This window comes from Watersipora subatra, chromosome 10 (assembly GCF_963576615.1).
Source record: "Watersipora subatra chromosome 10, tzWatSuba1.1, whole genome shotgun sequence".
Classification (NCBI taxonomy): domain Eukaryota; kingdom Metazoa; phylum Bryozoa; class Gymnolaemata; order Cheilostomatida; family Watersiporidae; genus Watersipora; species Watersipora subatra.
This window is the reverse complement of record NC_088717.1, coordinates 50,769,625-50,790,045: the sequence shown is the minus strand read 5'-3', so window position 1 is coordinate 50,790,045 and position 20,421 is coordinate 50,769,625. Positions and strand designations below refer to the sequence as shown.

The window sequence follows — 20,421 nt, the reverse complement described above, 5'->3', positions numbered from 1 at the left end:
GATGACCCCCGCCTTTTGTCCCAACCGATGGGGAAGCTGCCAGGTTGGTTGGATCTCCTCTTTCAGTGGGATAGAATGTTCTCTTTCAGTAGTCTGTTCCAGGTCTCTATTGCTGGTGGCTCACCTCGATAGCGCATCAGCAACCATGCCAGCCATTCAACCTGTCTCGGCTTTATACAGCTCTATTTTGCTGCTGCAAACAGGTTCTCCAGGTAGGCTGGCATTTCTACATCTGGCGTATTCACACTCGGAGGTGCAACACCCTAGATGAAGAGGGGTGGTTTGCCATCCACCTAGTGGTCCTGCATTCTTGTGAATGTGCCAACTGTGACACCAGCTCAGAGGTGTAGAGGTTGGTCTGTGAGGTAGATGCACCATGTGAATATGCTTCCCTTTAGTCCAGAACGATTCTAGCTTGTAGCCAATGACAGCCTACCTGGACAGCTCTTCATCAACCCTAACAGGCAGTAATTCCTAGTGGCCACTCGACATGGAATGGTCATTTTGGTTCTGGTCAGTACCATCAAGTTCCGTACCACTTGGATTTCATCGAGCAACAACAGGTCATGTCTGTCTGTGCAGGTCAGTGGCCAACTATCTACAAAGTTCACGAGCGGTTGGAATTCTTTTGAGCATTAGTGTACCACCAAGAATAGCATCCCTAAGATAGCATCCTCACTGATGTGACTCACCACAAAGACCTCTTCGATCGTTATATTATGGAGCCCTACGAGCAGACACACGCCTCTGTAGAATGACAGCCAGGTCCCGTCTGTCAAGAAACCATGACTGTCACTCCCCTCCAACAAGTCCCTTGGTGCCCTAAAGGAGCTTGTCAAACACTTGCTTGCTCAGCAAATTCATAGTGAACCCGTGCCACTCAGGAACTGAGCGGGCCGCCCTTCCAACTTTCTGATGTGGAAGTTACTAGTAGATTGGGGTCTGATAGGTTTTGCATTACCTTCGTCTTGCAAGGTAAGTTATTCTAAACTGTCTGTTTAATCTGACTGACAAGTGTACAGCAAGTCGGCTCTATTGCCTTTAAAACGGGTTTTTGACAGTGTGCTGGTCAATTGCTCTGACTCAATTTCAAAACTAGCCTCGAAAGACCACCGTTATAGAGCAGGCTTTTGGGGTGTCATATTGAGCTGAAAAAAGAGCGTAAGGCAAGTCGAACTGCCCATTAAGATAGGCTTCCCAAATAGCCCCAGCCAGGGTTTTTCAAGCCAACATCTAAAAGCACTCTTGTCAACATAGCCTGGGGTGGGTCGATATGATTCAGTGCATGTTGCCATATCTGACCCACTCTGCAGGGCCTTTGGGTTCAGTTCTTTTGAGTCATGTAGTAATTTCGAATAGCTATAGTCGGGGTCCCTTTCACCACTGTCTCGGCTAGTGTGGCAGGTATAGATATCAGATTTGGATTAATTTTTGGGCTCCTCCAGGCTAGAGCTCCCTCTGGCAAGATGTCTCCAACTGGCAACATTTTTAACTGGCCTTTAAGACAGGCTTTCAACACGAGTAGGGCCCTTGGAGCAATCAGTATGGGGGTCTTGGTTCAATCAGTAGTTGGCCCTGCTGTTGCGGCCCTTTGCCGTTTTTTCAGTGTTGAGGCTTCTTGCTAGGATAGTCCCAGGAAGTGTGTCTTTGGCCTCTACACCTTCAGCACTGTAGGGGTTTTTTCTCAGTGACCTCCTTAAGTCGACCCTTCCCCTGCTGTAGCTCTTGAACTTGCTTTGTCATTTGCTGCATGAGCAGTACTAGCTTTTTGACTGTCTGATTCTAAAGCATAGCCCATCGCTTTTTTGAGGCCTCCTCCACGGACCTAACGTTTGCTGATAGATGTCCATTCAGCTTGACCTAGTAAAATTCTTTCCAAGCTCAAATTACCTTTGTCAACGCGGCAGTCAGCATGGCCAACAGGTGGCACCGTAGCACCGCGAGAACTACAAAACTGCAAAACAGCTCCTTGGCCATGTCCGTCCTATAGGGCCCAAACAAGTCTCTGTAAGCCAAACAAACCAGGTACTTTACCTGGCAAGCATGTTCCTGAAAAGTGGTGACTGCGGCTTGCTTAAGGGGACTCAGCTTACACCAAGGCTGTCCAAGGGAGAAACCAATTCAGCTCGTAGCACCTCAAAGACAGCTTCCACCCGGTCGGCTTGCTTAAAGTTCTCTGCCTCTAATTGCAAAACTTCTCAGACTTGGAGCAGACCCTTTATCCGACTGTTTGCATCAGTTACGTTTTGAAATCAGTTGATGAAGTATTTGACGTTTTTTGCGCCAGAGTATTTTGAGTGATTTGAACTGTCTGACCGGGGCCCAGGAGAGCCAACAACATCTTATCGAGTACCTCGGTGAGACAGTCGGTACATCTGTCTGAATTTCAAGCGCATCTGGTGTTTATCTTGACGCTGCCCTTGGGAGTGCTCACCAAACGGTGAAGGGCGCCGTTGCTTCAGGCAATACAGTCCGTTGTTATCAGTCTCTTCTCTCAGGCTACCCATGCAAGAGCTCGCTGATCAATTAAGAGCAGCATAGCTTTAGGGCAATACGGCGTGTCAAGATCAGCGATGTATCTTGTCTGGGGGCACTCTGTCTCCAATGCTCTCTCTTTATTTTTACTAGGATAGCCTCGGCTTCGGCATTCGGAGGTCTCCGCTTCTTGTGGAGCCAGAATCTGCAATTCCACTGCTGCCACCAATGTAAAAGAAACTGAGGGCTCCCTTTACTGCTTCACAAGAGTAAAGACACCAAGTATAAGTAACAATATGAATATATATTTTGCAAATATAATGGGTACATGTGATCAACGTGTGCACATTACAATGAACAACATGCGGAGAGACTGCCAGCTATTTCCGTTTTCATTTGCTCATCTCGGCTCCTTATATAAATAAGCTCATGCCTTAGGCTCCGCCCCTTTCATCATCTCGGCTCATCGATTTGTGGTCTAGCCAGCTCATTAGGCCGAGCTAGCACAGTAGGTCGGTAGCTCGGTAGGCTAAGCTGGCGCACCTACAGCTGAGTCTTCCGCTGTGATGAGACTCTGTCACCTCACATACACATATGTGTGGCTAGCAAGTGACTTTTTATGCAGGGTTTACTCATACTATACCCATACAGCTATGGTGCATTGGTCAGCACTCAGACTGCCAAGCAGCACATGAGTAGTGCAAGCTTCGCTGTGGAATATCAGAGAGGGCATCATGTCTTAAATTGCTCCTGCGCCTCAGCATAGCATGGATTCTGTAGTTGGTAGAAAACATCAAGCATGTTATTTGGAAAACATGTGTAACAGCAAGCAGCTTTAGTTTTGTTAAATTATATATAGTTCCTGTACTTGTTAATATAGCAAATAGTAACATGCTACATCGGGAGCAGTCGTGGTGTAATGGTTAGTGTGCAGGTCTGCCCACTAGGTCATTGGTTCAAATTTCGCTATGGGGTGCCAGGGAGGGCATCCTGTTTCAAGCTCCTTACATGCCTCAACATGGAGTAAAAGCCCCTCCTATCACCCGCAGCCGCAACCTGTTGCTGGTGCTCTATATTAGGATTCTTCAACAGTCTCTGCTTCGAGAATTTCCTTCAAATGCATTGGCTGTGCCTTGTTTTTGACTCTATAGGTTTTGCTGCAAGATAAATCCTAGGTCAAATTTAAGACTACCTAAGGCAGCTTAATTAGTTCTGATGATTAATGTCAAAGATGCAAAACAATTTAAGCACTGTCAACTATGACAGAAGCATGCTCTACTTGAACTTTTACTATTTTAGGGTAGGACAAGGGTTTGAGGTTGAAAGCTTTATACTCCGTGCCTTTGAAATTAAGTGACTTTTCCAAGTTTAAAACAACACACATTATATGTAATAAAGATTTATGATCAATAGTTTAATTTATGTAAAAACAATATAGTAAATTGTTACCACTTTTGTGACTTCAAGTGCCTACTAAACTAGGCATTTCTATCCCTATTTTGCAGCGGTATTTTAGTGTTTTTACATCACATATCAAAATATTTTGGGTAACTTAACAACATATATAAACTAGTACGTATATATTACAAAAACTGTCAAATTACCTTAATTCGTCCACCTAAGTGGTGAGAGGGAATCTCAAGGTTGTCAAGATGCTAGAAACTAGATTATATTGTCTATCTCATCTTTCACCGTTTCTGCTCAATAACAAGAGAGTCAACGAATAGCAGCAAAGTGCCATTATACATAGTCAAAGATGCAACTTAATTATTATAGCATGCAGAATGTCTTGAAAGCTTTGACTAAATACAAAAATACGTTATTGTACGGCTTATTAGATACTAGCTGTGCTACCCAGCTTTGCCTGGGTATGAACAATCAGTTTATAAACAGTGAGAAGTAATGAGAGTTGCCTGCCACTTCCTATTAGCCTGGCAGATTGCCAATGGAAAATTTTACTAAGCTAACTAACAAAAATCACTTATTTACGCAATCCCCTTGTGTGGTATGCAAAGCCGTCGGTCATTTGCTCCCATATAGCGACTTATATCAGCAAGCTGACAACTCAAGCTCTGTGGCCTATAATTGGGTAGGGCGTTGAACTGGCAAAGAGCAGTGTCCGAGATCAAATCTTCTTAAGTATGGAATCTTTAATACAAGATTTTATTAGCTGAAATCAGAATGCATACTTACGGACAAACGACATAAAACGTACTTTCAGAAATATATATAATTATTTATACTCTATATAGCCACAATGGAAGAATAGCATGGTCACGCATGACAGTTATGTTATACATGTACCTACGTTTTATCATTTACCAAAAAGCTAAAGAGATATTACAGTACATTCCCCTCATGTCTGCATTTTTCTTTAATTGGTACTGTATGTGCATGGGGTGGGCATTAGAATGGTCATGAAGGAGCAAGATGTTTTTATCAAATGCTATGAGAGTGCTCATGCTCAAACATTCTAACTTTGTTAATAACTAAAAAGGGTCAACATGAGCCTTCTGATGAAAAAGGCATGCTAGTCACTCACTATAGCCTACTAGTATTTGCACTAGATATGTGTGCTAGTCGCTGCCTGTTTAATTATCACTGAATGAAGCTCAACGTCACAAAAGATATTACTAGTCACTGAATTCTCAACAGCTTCTAGCGTTAGTACACACTGATTGATGGCTTGTAAACGCGTCAAAGAATGTTGGTTAAACTTGATCTGTTAGCTGCAGAATAACAAGTCTGTGTTTTGTGTGTAAGTTATGGCTAGAAACACAAGAAACTCTTGGTACGATTCAGCAAAAAAAAGCATATAGACATACAACACAAATTTATTTGATTGAAGATGCAAATTGACTGGTGGAAAAGAAGCCAAAAGGCTTCTTTTCCACCAGTCAATTTGCAGTCAGTCTTTTGGCCCCACTGAGAGACAGCATAACATGAATACTTTAGTATACATACGGTAGTTGGTTATCCTACGAATATGTTCAAAAATAGATTTTTAGTGAAAATTTCAACTTTCCAGACAAGTTTTAGTCTAATGAGTTTCTCCACTTATTATTATTAGTAGAGAGTTTTTTGTAACTTTAGATTTTGCTTTATTTTATTTATGTTTAGTCATAGAATTAATTTTGAACATAAACATATGATAACCTTTTGAACACGCGTGTAATTACTTATATTTCTAAATGGAGTATTCAAATCAAGCTAATGTAAATGCCTCGTGCACGAAGCATATTTACTAACAACTGCTTACAGCTCATTTCATTGAACCTTTCAACAAAGCACTCAGGCATCAAACACCTTTTTAAACGTCTTTAAAATTGCTTGACAAAGTAATATTTAGCTTTTAGCAGATCACACCTTTAGCAGATGTGATCATCTCATCAGGCCATGACATAAAGCTGCATTAAAGAATAGCTCCGTAAACATGTTACAAGTTAACACTCTTCAAGAACTTACAGTATAGAACAGAGTTATGCAAAAGGAGCTTTTTCCTTTCTATACACATAATTTACTTTATTATTATTTGTTTTTTTTTGTTTTTTTTGCGCTCTAATTTGTTCTAACTGGCATTGACCATTGTAAATAAAGTTGATATCTATCTATAAGACTGTTTTATATAAATACTAGCTGGATGCCTGGCGTTGCACAGGTAATAAAAAAGTTTTTGCACAGATTATTAACTTTTAATCAACATATTTTCACTATTTGCCATTTTAAATTTTAAATGAAGGTGTTTTTTTATTTCTGCGTTTTGTGTTTTTTTCTGTGTAATTCATACTGTACCTGCTGCAGTGCCTACTACAGCTGGTAAAGACTATACTGATTGCAATAGTTTTGGTGGTCATGTGAGTTTAAACATTTTTCTCTACCTATGGGCACGTATTTTTCTTCTGGTATGCTTTTACACATAACACTAGCTAAAGTGTTAAGCGTGAAGCCATGAAAGATTGGCAGGCGTAATAATTATGTGCACAATTTATTCTATGATATAGCTAGTTGGACAGCATAGTGTATTGGATGAACGCCTGTCAGCAAAACTGGAGATTTGGGATTCAAATCTAGTGCTCAGTGGATTTTCCATTCCTAAAATTTTTTATCAGTATAGTTGGACATACCGAAAGACAGACCAACAAAAAACAAACAAACATTGAGATAAATAATAATAGACAATAGATAAAGATATTCAGTGGAGTACACGTTAGAGTTAACTGTATACGCATGCTGTACATATCTATGAATCCAGCTTACTGGATAGCCCAGAAAGTTTACAAAAAAAACAAATTCAGAATAACAAGTAACAGAATCGCAGGTAAACTACAAAGTACTCAAAAGCCCAACTGGTAAGTTGTGGTTCATGCCAGTTTTTATCAAGTTTTATTTGATAATTGGAAAAAGGTTGAGCAAGTCGCAAACATTTCCTATATTATTGCTTTTAAACTTCAAACACTATAGTATGGTAATTGTTGGTTAATTCTCAGCCTAAACATTATTCTAGTTTAAAGACATTTGCTGGACAACTTGAAACTACCCACTGAGTAATTCGATGTACAGTGGAACCTCGGTTCTCGAACACAATCCGTTCCAGAAGGTTGGTTGAAAACCGAGTTGTTTGAGATCCGAAACAGGTTTTCCCATTAGAATTAATAAATATAAGTTTTAATCCGTTCCAGCACCCTGAATGTTTACCTTTTTAGTATTTTATACATTATTTTATGCATGAAATTGCACATTAAAATGCTGACCAACACATAAAAAGCAATGTATATCTCAGAAAATGTTACGCAAAATGGCAAAGACACAAATAACATAAACATAAATGTAACCCAGGCTAATCGTACGTTCGCGTTGTCGTAATCTTCCATACGAAAGATTACGCTAACATGAACGTGTAAAAATAAAACAAAAGGATAAAGAAAAGAATTATGAATAGAATTTTTCACTCAGCTACAGGATGTTCTTTTCTCTTAAAATATCTATCCAATGACACTTGCTTCTGCCTTCTTTTTAGCACTTTTCGGAAGTGGTTCATGATAGTGTCGTTAAAGTCATTGATGACTCTGGTGGCTGCAGCTTTATCAGGGTGGTGGAGTTCGACGAAATTCTGTAACTCGGCTCATTTGCTACACATTTGTTTAATCTCTGACAATGCGACAAGAGTTGGTCACAGAGAGAGCGATCTACACCCGTACGCCACTCAGCATCCCACCCTCACGTACGCACTCACACGTCATACCGGCGCTCGAACTCCGATTTTTGTTCGAACTACGAAGCAAGAATTTCTCGAATTTTTGTTCAGACTCCGATTTGTTTGAACTGCGAGTCGCTCGAAAACCAAGGTTCCACTGTAATTGAAACACTGTTCTATTAAGAAAGAAAACAACGTTTTAGAGTGTTGACAATGTTATTCACCATCATTTAGAGCCGCTTCCTGTGAGGAGGTTGAAACCTCGAAACCCAGTTCCAGTTACATCTATCCTGTACCAAGACTGTTACAGCAAGGAGGACAAGTCTGTCGTCTACCTCGCAGCCTCTAGTACACTTTTGAAAAGCAAACTTGAAAAACATAATAAGGTAGTTGTATATTTATCTTAACTTGTTTTCTTTACATTTGTCTAGAAATTACTGATAGGGACTCGTTATACAGCAATTTATATAAAGTTTTTCTACCTGCAAGTCTTGAAACCTGCTTCTTTATGACCATTCTCTCAGCCTAATCTACTTTAAATAAATTGTGCTAATTAGTGCTCTAGAAAAGCATGCTCACTTTTCAATCTATTTGATAATATTAGAACAATAAAATTGTATGTTAAAAGTGGCTTGCGCCATTCATAGCCCTTTCAATCAATGTTGTTAGATAACAAGTGCGTTAGTTTATAGCATAGATCTCAGTTGTGTAAATGAATTTTTTGAAATGCTGGAATTCTTCATAACCTGCATGCCAACACTCTCAAGGTAGTGACTAGAAAGATTTTTTAATTGAGATCCAAATTCATAATAAAAACATAATTTCAAGTGCCTCAATGTTTATCGACTTTTTCAACAATTCTTCATCAAATGTTTATCAATTCAGATGCTTTCAATTTGTGCATCATTTAAGTAAATTGTAAGGATGGAGAAAATGACCTGTATTTTAGCTCCTTGTTTTTTGATATTTTGCAAAAAATAAAAATTTCTTAACTTATCTTAAGGAAGGTTTTGTAGGAAAATGTAGCTTTGTGACGTACTTAGCTTTGTGACGTACCTAGCTTTGTGATGTACCTAGCTTCATGATGTACCTAGCTTTGTGACATACCTAGTTTTGTGATGTACCTAGCTTTGTGACATAGCTAGTTTTGTGACGTACCTAGCTTTGTGACATACATAGTTTTGTGACGTACCTAGTTTTGTGACGTACCTAGATTTGTGACATACCTAGCTTTGTGAGGTACGTAGCTTTTACAAAATTATACAGTTTGATTTGCTAATCGCCTTTATGTATGACCTCAATTTTTAAAACCATTAAAAAAATTTCATTCATTCGACTTCCTTAAGCAACAAGCATACATTATGTTTCAATGTGATTTATTATGGTTTATTAAATTTTTAGTAAAATGCAAACTTTTCCATCTGTAAAGGAAGCCAATCTTAAAATGCTGAACACAGCTTTTCCCGTTGTCAGATTATTCTCGGGCTTGGCATAAATTAGCTATTCATAACTTTATTTTTATAAATCTTTGTTGGTTAGGAAGCCTTCTGTATCCAAAACAACCCTTGCATTCACGAATAATGTGCAAGCGCTTTGATTTGTTTTTTTTTCACAAAGAGCCATGTTGATGTTGCCATGATATAACACCACCATTTCATCACATCAGCTGTTTCTCCTTTTAATGAAAACAACTGCAATATTTATGAATTTTTTTGTAACATTTTAGAGACTTGATAGCAACGCATTTAGGCACAATTAAACATGAAACATTAATCTCTAAATCTGGAGTAAGCAAAGCCTAGCTTTTGCTGCAGAGATATTCCGATCACGAAATTTCCAGATGTGGCAGTCAAGTCAACAACTCCTACAAGCAAATGCTCAAACTTTTTGTACCATTTTTTTACATAGATTTATAAAATGCATCACATATTTAAACATACAGTGATGTGCAAAGGAAGTACCTACAAGAGCTCTAATGGTTTCCTCTATGGTTTCCTCTGTTTAAGGTGAAGACAATGACCGCAACTCACAGTCTTGCTGCAGCCGTATCCAGTCAAATATTCGCCATCACTGATTATACAATACACGTTTACTCCAGCAATAAAGAATCTCAACTTGGTAATAATTTTGACACCTCTTAAGTAACATATTATATTGTGATTAGATTTAGTACGGTAATCCTTGAAGTTCAATAATAATTCATTCAATAGAGTTTGATATCACAAATACTCCGTCGTAATCTATAGTTGAATATCAATTTCTCCCGTGTGTGAAAATTTGTCTCTCAACTCTTTTCACAGTTTCTATAGAATTTGTTTAGCAGCATTTCAGAGTACTCAAGATACAGAACTGCTTATTCAAAACAATAGTACATATTCAGCTAGTAGTGTATATTTAGGAATAATATATAGTCTCGGTTGTTGTATAAATAGTACTAAAGCATAAACTACACACTCTGTTATTGTTTCTATGAGTGCTTATTTACTAGTTGCTGCCAGTTCTAGTTGCAAGAGGAGCAACTCCTGATTAGTGTTAATCATAGATATAATATAAGGTTTATTATACCTATGGTGTCAATGTTGCTGATATAATAACTGCTAGTTTTTATTTGTAGACCCTCAGATGCTTGCTACTCCGAGAAACAGTCAACCAGCTTTGACCGATGCTCTCGTCCCTGTCGACTGAATCTGAAGTGTTTGTGAGGAGTTGCCCTCTCATTAATAGCCAGATATACCTAAAACCTTATTCAGCTTCATACCGCTGCCATGCTGCTTGAAGAACCGCTGCCCGGCTCCTGATGAGATTATCTCATAAACTGTTAGCTGCTTTTACGCTGATGTCATTCCTCTTTATTAGCTGATTATTTTCTTTCTTAAATCCTTTCGTTCTTGTCAATTAAGCCTGACACTATTGGTTATGACTTTAGCACATGCTGCGCAGACAATACATCAATGACAATCATTGCAAAAGTATTCTGCTACTTCCTGAATATGTAAATCTCATATGTTCTATCATTTTGCACACGTTTTTAAACTTTCACGCTGTAAGCAAAACATGAACAGGATTTTCAACGCAGAGCTATTCAATGCGCTGTATAAGCAGAGTGTCCGTGAGAGCTTCTATTGATGGTAACAAGTCTTTGAGTTTACAAGGATATTTCATTTTGTGAGAACATCATGATATGGTGCTGAGTGACTGCTACCAAAAATGCTCGTAAAAGCGATGGCAATCTTTGACCAATTAAATTTTTGCTAACCAAGCTGTCTTGGCATGAGTAACGTTTCTGTCAGCTCACAGACTTTAAATACTTTTGTTGCCGTATTGCAATGAATTTAAAACTGATTTTGAATTCATGTTTGGTCAAAGATTTGGCAGCAGAGCAACAATTGGTAGCCTAAGAGACATATACAAGTGCATGTATAACATATGGACTTACTGCAACTGTTCGTGTTAGCATTTTACATTTTAATCACTCATTCTAGTAGAGCGATCCGATCAATCTCTTTGTCGCTGTTGAAAAACACGCTTGCTAAATAACTAGCTGGTAGCCTTAGTGGCATTGCCCAGATTTCCTAAAGACGTAAGCTATTGTGCTAGGTTTTAAAAATAGGCTAAATATTGGTCATCATTCACACAAAAAACTAAAAGATAAACAAAACGTTCAGAAGACAAAAGTATAAACTGTGTACGTCATAGGCAGCTGTATGGCTTGGTTAAACCTTTTTGTTGTGCTTGTTTGGCAACGTGACACTTAGCAGCATGTGGGTGTTTAATGTGACACTTAGCAGCATGTGGGTGTTTAATGTGACACTTAGCAGCATGTGGGTGTTTAATGTGACACTTAGCAGCATGTGGGTGTTTAATGTGACACTTAGCAGCATGTGGGTGTTTAATGTGACACTTAGCAGCATGTGGGTGTTTAATGTGATTCGTGACATCATGCCGATGTTTGATTTGAATCCCGGCGACATGTTAGTATCTAATGTGAACCAGATTGTAAGGTCTGGTTACGGGACCGAGTTTTATTCTTCGTCATCCAGATGGTAATAGTAAAAAACTTTGAGTCTTTACTCATTATTGATAGTGATAATAAAAAAAGTGATTTGAACTTCAGTTTTGAGTACTTTTACCATTAGATTTGACATTTGAGGTTAAATAGAGCATCTTTGTTGCTGTTACTACTTAAACTTTTGTACACTAATTATAGGTAATTTAGTGTACATATTACACTAAATTTGGAATATTTGGATATTCCAAATATTCCAATAATATTTGGAAAATATTATAATATATATTATTATAATATTATATTATAATAATATTATATATTATTATAATATATAATAATTATATATTATTATATATAATATATATAATATTATATTATTATATTATAATAATATATTATTATATTTTCCAAAAATGTAATAATATTTGGAAAAACTACATAATTTTTCCAAATATGTAATTTGGAAAAATACCAGTCCTTTTTGTAATGCTTTCACAGCTTTCTAATAGAGATAAACGTTCTTGCTAAAAGTAACAAGTCTGAAAAAGCTTTAGTTATATTTGTATTTATAAATTAATTAACTTTCCACCTAAAAACCAGTTTGGTATAAAAATATCAGAGTTATTTGGGGTAAAATCAATATTCCACAATCAATCCACGAAGCCCTATTGTCGCCTTTTGCCTTGACGCCGAGAATTCCTGCAGCCTTCTAAACCTCCTCTCCTTCTACAACCTCTATTACGTCCTCTTTGTTGGCCGCGCCTTCTAGCGCGTCTGTTCACACCCCTACCTCTCGAACTGCTGCCACCGGCACCACTTCCTCCTGCACCGCTGCCAGAGCCGCCGGCTGGACAGCCAGCCTGTAAAGTTTCATGAAAGGCAACATGAGCTAAGATTTCTATGCAATACTTGCTGGGTCAACACTAAAATGATGTCAAACATCTTGACTAGAGTATATGGTCAGTACTAGAATAGTATTAAACATCCGGATTAGAGTATATGGTCAACACTAAAATGGTGTCAAACGTCTTGACTAAGAACATTTATATGGCCAGCACTAAAATGGTGTCCAAATTCTTGACTAGAACTTATGGTCAGTACTAAAATGGTGTCAAACATCTTGATTAGAGTATATTGTCAGCACTAAAATAGTGTCAAACATCTTGGCTAGAGTTTATGGTCAGAACTCAAATGGTGTCAAACATCTTGACTAGAGTATATGGCCAGCACTAAAATGGTGTCCAAAGTCTTGACTAGAATTTATGGTCAGTACTAAAATGGTGTCAAACATAGTGACTAGAGTTTATGGTCAACACTGAAATGGTGTCAAACATCTTGACTAGAGTTTATGGTCAGTACTCAAATGGTGTCAAACATCTTGACTAGAGTTTATGGTCAACACTGAAATGGTGTCAAACATCTTGACTAGAGTTTATGGTCAACACTGAAATAGTGTCAAACATCTTGACTAGAGTTTATGGTCAGTAGTAAAACTGAGTTTTTACCATGAGCTTGCTAATCAGTTTTTGAAATGACAAAAGGTCTGCTCCAAATATACCTTATGCACATTGTATAATTAACTGACAAGGTTTCCCCCAAGCAACTGAACGGGTCTTACTAAGGCTACACCTTGACAACTAATTAAGGGTTATCAAGGCTACACCTTGGCAACTAATCGAGGGTTATCAAGGCTACACCTAATATGCTGTTCCAGGTTTAGGCTAGTCAGCAGCTGAGACAGAGTAGCATAGTAGCAGCTAAAACACAACATCGCGGGATAAAATTTCTAGGCGTTTAGGTTTTTTTTAGATTGTTTTCTATTTATGTTAGTTATCTGAGTTTGTTACTCTTAAAACCAAAACCAATCCTTTTTCCACTAACTAATCGGCTACAGCAAAAACTGTGAAGGTTACCTATGGTGCCAGTAATTTAACAAAATACAGAGAAGTCATGATTCTCACCAATGCGCAGGGTTTTCTTTCGTTCGACAGCCCGTTGCAAGTTGCCCCACCAAATCGTGGGGAAGGCATAGAACATGTTCGGCTTCTGGTCTGTTCACTCCCACCACATGTCACAGGGCATGAAGACCATTGAGTCCATCCCGTGTATCGGCCATCAACTGGGCAGTTAGCCTGTACAACAGACAGAAAAGTATCAACAGATACAATGCGAGAGATGAGAAAAGGACAACCTTAAAAATATGACTGCACTAGCGGTTCGCTTGATAGAGTCTCGAGGTCAGCAACCATGACTTATTTTGAAGTCCTTGTTTTCATTGGCTACAAATATATTAGACTCTAGTTTTTTAAGGTTTTGCATTTCAGAAACTCAAGAAATCTATATATGGTTTATTAAACTGCGGTAACTCATGCTACAAAGGGAGTGGAGACATTAGTGAGTGTTACAAGTGGCAAACGATTGGTTTATAAGAGGGTAGGATTGGTTTATAACAGGATAGCCTCACCTGTTGCTACCTGTAAGATACATTAGTGATTGGCAATGAATTTTTTCAGTTTGATAGGTTTTCATAAAATATTATAAATAGGACAAAGATTTTAATCTTTTTTCTATTTGGTAAGTTAATATTATGTTGCGTTTGATGTATACGTCTAACTTTAAGCCTATCATTAAAATATTGCTTTTTTTGCATCACTCTTGTCATATATGTAGTGATCTGACTACAGGGCATCTACTAAGGCATGGCTAAAAGAATAACATCAAATGTGCTCTTAAATTCCGTAACTGTATTCTCCTTGCATCAAGTAAGTTCACAAACCGGTTGAGTTGGTTAAGCTTTGAAGTGAGCCATTTTTAAGCATTCGTATCTAACACTTTCATATTTTGGTTTCTAAAATCAATTGTAATCTAGATATATCAGCTCAAATTTTGATCAGATCAGCAGCCAAGTGTTGCTCATCCCGCTTAGCAACAAAGAGACGACAAATTTTCTTAATGAAACTAATTAAGGTTATGGCAAAGTTTGCCATAGAAAGCTGGTTGACTTACTGGTACACCTGGACAAAGACTAGTTTCGCTCTGTGTCTGCGTTGATGTGCAGGCAGACGAGCAGGCACCTCTTGTTCTGGTTCTCATAGCCTGAGAGCCACAAGTCGCACTGCATGCACTCCAGCTAGACCAGCTTGGGCAAGAACATCTGGGTGAAGATGGAACTGGTGCTAATGTAGTAGTGGCAGCCGCTGTTGTAGGGCATGGGGTCACTTGAAACGTCAGCTTGAAATCATTTGAGCCAGAGAATGAGCAATGGCTTACAAACGGGTCACACTGGGCCAGTCCGTTGGTATATCCTGTGATGCTAATTGCCCTTGCTGAAAAAGCAATGTATCAGATTTTAATAAAAATTTAAAATACATCAATGGCAACAGTCTTTACTATAATAAGAGTCATGTCCACTTGTATGCCTGTTAGAAGGTACGCTAAGAACGTAAGGCCTGGTTCCCAAATCGGCTGCGAGACCCCGGCGGTAATGTTGCACGGCAAAACACAAATCACTGATTATCGCATAAAAATGGCTGCTTGCGATGCCGTTTTGAAAGTGCTGACCTTTCCTTATACAGTTGCTATACAGCTGTTAATGTCCAGTACATGTACAGCTGACCTTCACCTGTACAACACATGACTTCACCGGTAACCGAACTCTTGCGTTGACCGCTAGCAACTATCGGTGGCACTCGGTGTGTAAGCTCCCATTTTGCGGGCGATAGCCCTGCGATCCTGCCACCGGAGCCTACAGCGTATATGGAAACCAGGCTTATTTCCTGAGTGAATATTTATTTATTTTAAATATTTATTTTAAAATAAATAAATATTTTAAATATTTTTAAAATAAATAAATATTTTAAATATTTTTATTTAAATAAATATTTATTTTAGATATTTATTTCCTGAACGCCGTAGGCGTTCAGGAAATAAATATTGCTTAGTAGAAGAATCAAACTTCTGTATTTTGAATCACAGTCCGAAACACTAACCACTGCACCACTCAGCCACCTTGCACATCACAGAATAATAATAATAATAATAATAATAATAATAATAATAATAATAATAATAATGGTGCATATATTCATTACACATGATGATCTCTCATGGCACACGGGCCTGCCAGCATACTATTGTAGTAACAAACTAAACGGAAGGAAGCTCATAAAATTGAAAATTGTTAAAGTTAAACAGACAAAAATTTGTTGAAAGTTACAGACAGCATCTAAACGTTCTCGTTAAATGTTAATGTCAGCAAACCAAAGTGCCCAAAACTTTATTCAATAAGTTTATTTACGCCGAAAATCAAAGTAAAATACTTTATTAACTTATTTTAATTATTTGTTCAAATTTGCTGTGTAATTGTCACGGCAGCCGCTAATGAGATGGCTGAGCTTGAGAACGGACTAAAAATTATAATTCTTTAGCATAATTTTTGTCATATTATGCATTTACATACCTTTAGGTTCACCTAATAAGACACTTTCGATTCCAAAACTGTACGATTCACCTCCACGAACAGTTTCACAAATGTTTTCTCCAACCCATTTGTTTTGTGTTGAAGCAAAGTCTAAAAGCAAAGAAGACAATTCCTAAAAGCAAAGAAGACTGTCTAGAGTTATAAGAGACAGGATTATAGGCTTGGTGCTGACTTGTCGTTCAATTTGCCATCAACTATGCCAAGTAACTTCATATTTGCTTAGCTAAAACTGAATTTTAAAGTTGTCTTTTCTCAGCATTGGCAAGTGAGCAATTTTTTTGCTGGTTTGTGTTTTTCTACACAGGATATCATTTTAAATTAGCTGAATGTCAGAGAAATTTTTAAATCTGAAATAATTGTAAATGTAGTTTTTATATTTCATACGAAAAATGTCTTAAACAAAATAAAAACTAAAAACAACTAAAATAATCGACTAGCGTGTTTTTCATAATAAACTTACCATTCATTTTGCAGATTTTGAGGAAATCACCAGGCGAGAGTTTGGCGCATCCAGAGACGGCTTCCCACCTTAGACAAACAAGCCTTGTGCCATCCGAGTTGCAGCCGGATTCATGGTAGGCCATGCACTCCTGGAGCTGAGCACACTGTTCAACTGAATTCAACAAATAATCGTAATTCCCTTATTTCCTGCTACCATGTTCTACCGCGTTCATAAGTTCAATTTAATATAATACATATAAAGTTTTTAGATTAAATAAGTTTTAATTAAGTGTTGGCCATTTTATGATATTATGTAATCAAATATAAAAAATCTAGTTTTATTAATAGAAAATATAATCTTCAGATTATATTTACTATTAATAACACTATAAATATAATCTTCAGATTATAATGTTTCTAGCTATAAATTTTCTTTTTCAACTGTATTAAGCTGCTGTAATATATGTTTTTTCTCTAGGATCAATTTTTAAAAAAAATGCAATCTAACTTAGTTCAACCAAATAATTGCTACACTGTCAGTTGTTATGTACTCTGTTATGTACTTAATTCAACCAAATAATTGCTACACTGTCAGTTGTTATGTACTCTGTTATGTACTTAGTTCAACCAAATAATTGCTACACTGTCAGTTGTTATGTACTCTGTAGTGTGTAAACAGACATTGAAGATCTTGCTGATTGAATATCAATATAATCCTTAAATTATTGTGCTTCTAGCAACCAAATTTTTCTTGTTTTGGTAATTTCGTATTAAGCAGGGTTCCAAATGAGTTTCATAAATTTTTATTCAAATAATGTATTTATATCATTATGAAAATTTTAAAAAGCAATCCTGAGGTGAGCTTGTAAACTTGTATATACGGCAGAGATTAAGGTCATTTGCCAGTAAAATGACAGTAAACCAAATAGTTTTATCTCAATAGAGCCAGTAACACACATCCATGTAATCCATAATGACATACATATATATATATATATATATGCTTATAATTCCTATCATATGAAAGGTAACCAGAGGGAGTTATCTCCACATTGTTAACAGGTTAGCTTAAGAATGCAGGCTTGTCACATAGCATTTGGGGAACAAGTAAAAAGGAGTGAAACAGGAAGCTTACATTTGACCCAGGAGTATGCACCCTTCAGCAGGCTTGTCAGCACTAGACCTGTAACAAACAAAACAGGTAAAATAACATGCTTAAACAGTTTAATATGCAGGTAATTTTGTCGCTGTTTTATTTTTTCAAGTTCGACAAGTTTGTACAGAAGATTTTAGACATTCCACGCTTAAAGATTGTTTTGGCCATATATTCAGCAGGCATAAGCTAAGATGTTAACTGCATGTCAGCTGACCTACATGTAAACTTGATACGTTTTATCAAAATGCCTCACCTATATTATTCCTTGCTCAAATGGCAAATGCTTATAACTTCAAATTGTATCAGAATTCAGTTACAAACATTTCTAAACTTTTCATAAATTTTGGAGTGTATAAAGTGTGGCAAAGAATAAACTTTCAAAACTAAAAACAGTGCTAAAAAATTCTATGAAATAAAACATTAATATATTTAATGATTTTCTAAATAATTAAAATTTAATCTGCAATATAAATTAGCGTGCATATATTTGATGTCAATTATTAAGGCTATTTTACAAATATTGATGAGACTTTTAGATTTTTGTCTGAGTTCTCTGATTGTTTTACAATAAGTAAGCTAAGCCTTTCAGCCATATTTTTAGTCTGGTCTTTTCGTCTTACATTTTTGGTTTGTAAAAAATCATGAAATAAATGAAAATGAAAAATTGAGATAGTGTAGAATGTGAGCAAAACTCCAGTGCTAACATGTTTAGCTTACCCAAGGTAATGATGGTGATCAGTCTCTCCATGTCTACCAGCTCGCTGTGAGATTAGAGGCAATACTGATCCACATTTCTACTTGGTTCCTATTTATACCTATCTTGACGCAACTCTGTACCAGGAGTTTTATGAATTGAGCAGTGAAGTGTATAAGTACTGATATTAACAGATTATCACGACACTCTAGACACCCATGTTGTGCCTTGAGGTTAACAACTGCAGATTTATTATTCAGTAATAGGATGAGTACCAAAATATTAACCATTATAAATTATCTAACTAAAATGTCATTTGTCTTGCTGATGACCTCCAGTGCTTGAGTTTATCTGCCACAATGGAGCGATTGATAAAGTGGATTTGCTGATAACCACAAGCCTTTGGATCAAGTTATAAAAACTGTCGTAAAGATTGTAATATAATTTTTTGTGAACAGAGATATTCGTTTAGTTTCATCATTTGTAATCAATCGTCATAAAGCAAAAAAATCTGGAACATTTTAAGGAATTAAGAAAATTCCAACATTATCAGACTAGAATGGTAAACCTAAAAAGGTTTCACTGATTTTCTACACCTCGAATCTCTATCATCTGTAAAATGGTGTATCTGGTAACATTGAATAGCGTATACAATACTTTAAGCTATATTATTGTTGCTCTTAGTTGTTGTTATATATCATTGTATATCAAAGCCCTCTTAACAATATCATTTAAATATGAGAATTTTTAATAAAAATATATTGAAGGCGCCATAATGAGTGCAATGCATTAGTTTTCCAAAAAAGCTTTTATTGATTGACTTATGTTGATAACTTTTGTGTATTCGAGTGTTTGCCTTTGTTTTTGTTTATTTCAAAGATAAAGTACTACGTAAGGCTCTGTAGATGGTATATAGCAACATTGTTGAGCACAACATACACAGTAGTATAAACTTTAAGCTTTCTTTATACACTTGAAAACTCATTCAATATATCTACTTAAAAAATGTTTTCAATATATTTGTGTTGTCTTTAGCAATTTAAACTCAATTTGAAAAATCTTTCTAAACTGATTCTATCGTGACCTTTGATGTAGGTTTAGACACATGGGAAACAATATTGTCATGTAAAGACTGTTTGTGTTTTGAATATCTATATAATATAACATATTGTTTGACATGATACTAACAGAAATGTAGATTGTATCACGTTGTCCAAAACTACTTTAGTTTAAAAACAGACATTTTTAGCTCAAATAATCTGTCTCAAAGAAAACTGATTTCATAGCCAAAAACCAAATTTAAAAATGCCCTTGGTTCTATTATCCAACAAAGAGTAATGAAACGTTTTAGTTCTAAAGATTTTCTGAAAAAGTGTTTTTAAATGAGTCGGCACATTTTAACAGCAACCCTAGGAATAACTTTTATTACAAATTTATCTTGAATTCTCTACAGCATGGTTAAAAACGGTTTGTACAGCGACTCATTTTAAGAGGATTATAACAACGGATCACTTCATAGCCTGAGATGATTAAAGATCACTAGCCTACTTAGACTTAGTGCAGCCATTTGAAGGCGTCAAATAATATTTTGCCAAAATCTTTGTTACTGAACATGCTTAAGGAAGTTGCAAAAAATGCTCCTAAGCATTAGTTTCTTGAATTAATGGCCATGACTGAGCAGAATAAGATAGGTACTACTTTATGTAACATCGTAGACTTAGGCGTGTGAACATATCTACAAGCTTAAATATCTCAAAATGTCTCTGGTCCAGAATACACACTTAAAATAGTAAAGTCTACTTACGTAAAATTTGTAATATTAAAAAATCAAATTATATCAATGGAGAATGTATAAATAAAATGAACCATATAAAAAGGATAGTAATCTTTTTTTATTATGGATATAATAATAAATATAAATATTTATAGTGCCATAAATATAAATATATTAGGCACTATAAAAATGAACAGA

The 20,421-nt window shown here is 36.6% G+C and overlaps 1 protein-coding gene across 1 annotated transcript; it reads right to left on the bottom strand.

Moving 5' to 3' along the window:
- Positions 1-12,266: 12,266 nt before the first annotated feature.
- On the bottom strand, positions 12,267-20,216 carry LOC137406070 (thrombospondin-2-like). Its single transcript, XM_068092596.1, has 6 exons — positions 17,735-20,216; positions 16,619-16,771; positions 16,138-16,248; positions 14,685-15,004; positions 13,640-13,810; positions 12,267-12,538 (listed from the first exon to the last, which is right to left on the bottom strand). The coding sequence occupies exons 2-6, from the start codon at positions 16,740-16,742 to the stop codon at positions 12,344-12,346; spliced, it is 921 nt and encodes a 306-aa protein (XP_067948697.1). The 5' UTR covers positions 16,743-16,771; positions 17,735-20,216; the 3' UTR covers positions 12,267-12,343.
- Between the last annotated feature and the right edge of the window lie 205 nt (positions 20,217-20,421).

What these genes read in the sequence shown, in the direction of transcription:
- LOC137406070 (XM_068092596.1), bottom strand. Translation starts at nt 16,742, where the DNA reads ATGGCCTACCATGAATCCGGCTGCAACTCGGATGGCACAAGGCTTGTT. An exon ending in CTTATTAGGTGAACCTAAAG is followed by an intron (nt 15,005 to 16,137) that starts GTATGTAAATGC and finishes TTGCTTTTTCAG; the next exon opens with CAAGGGCAATTAGCATCACA. An exon ending in GTCTTTGTCCAGGTGTACCA is followed by an intron (nt 13,811 to 14,684) that starts GTAAGTCAACCA and finishes TCTGTTGTACAG; the next exon opens with GCTAACTGCCCAGTTGATGG.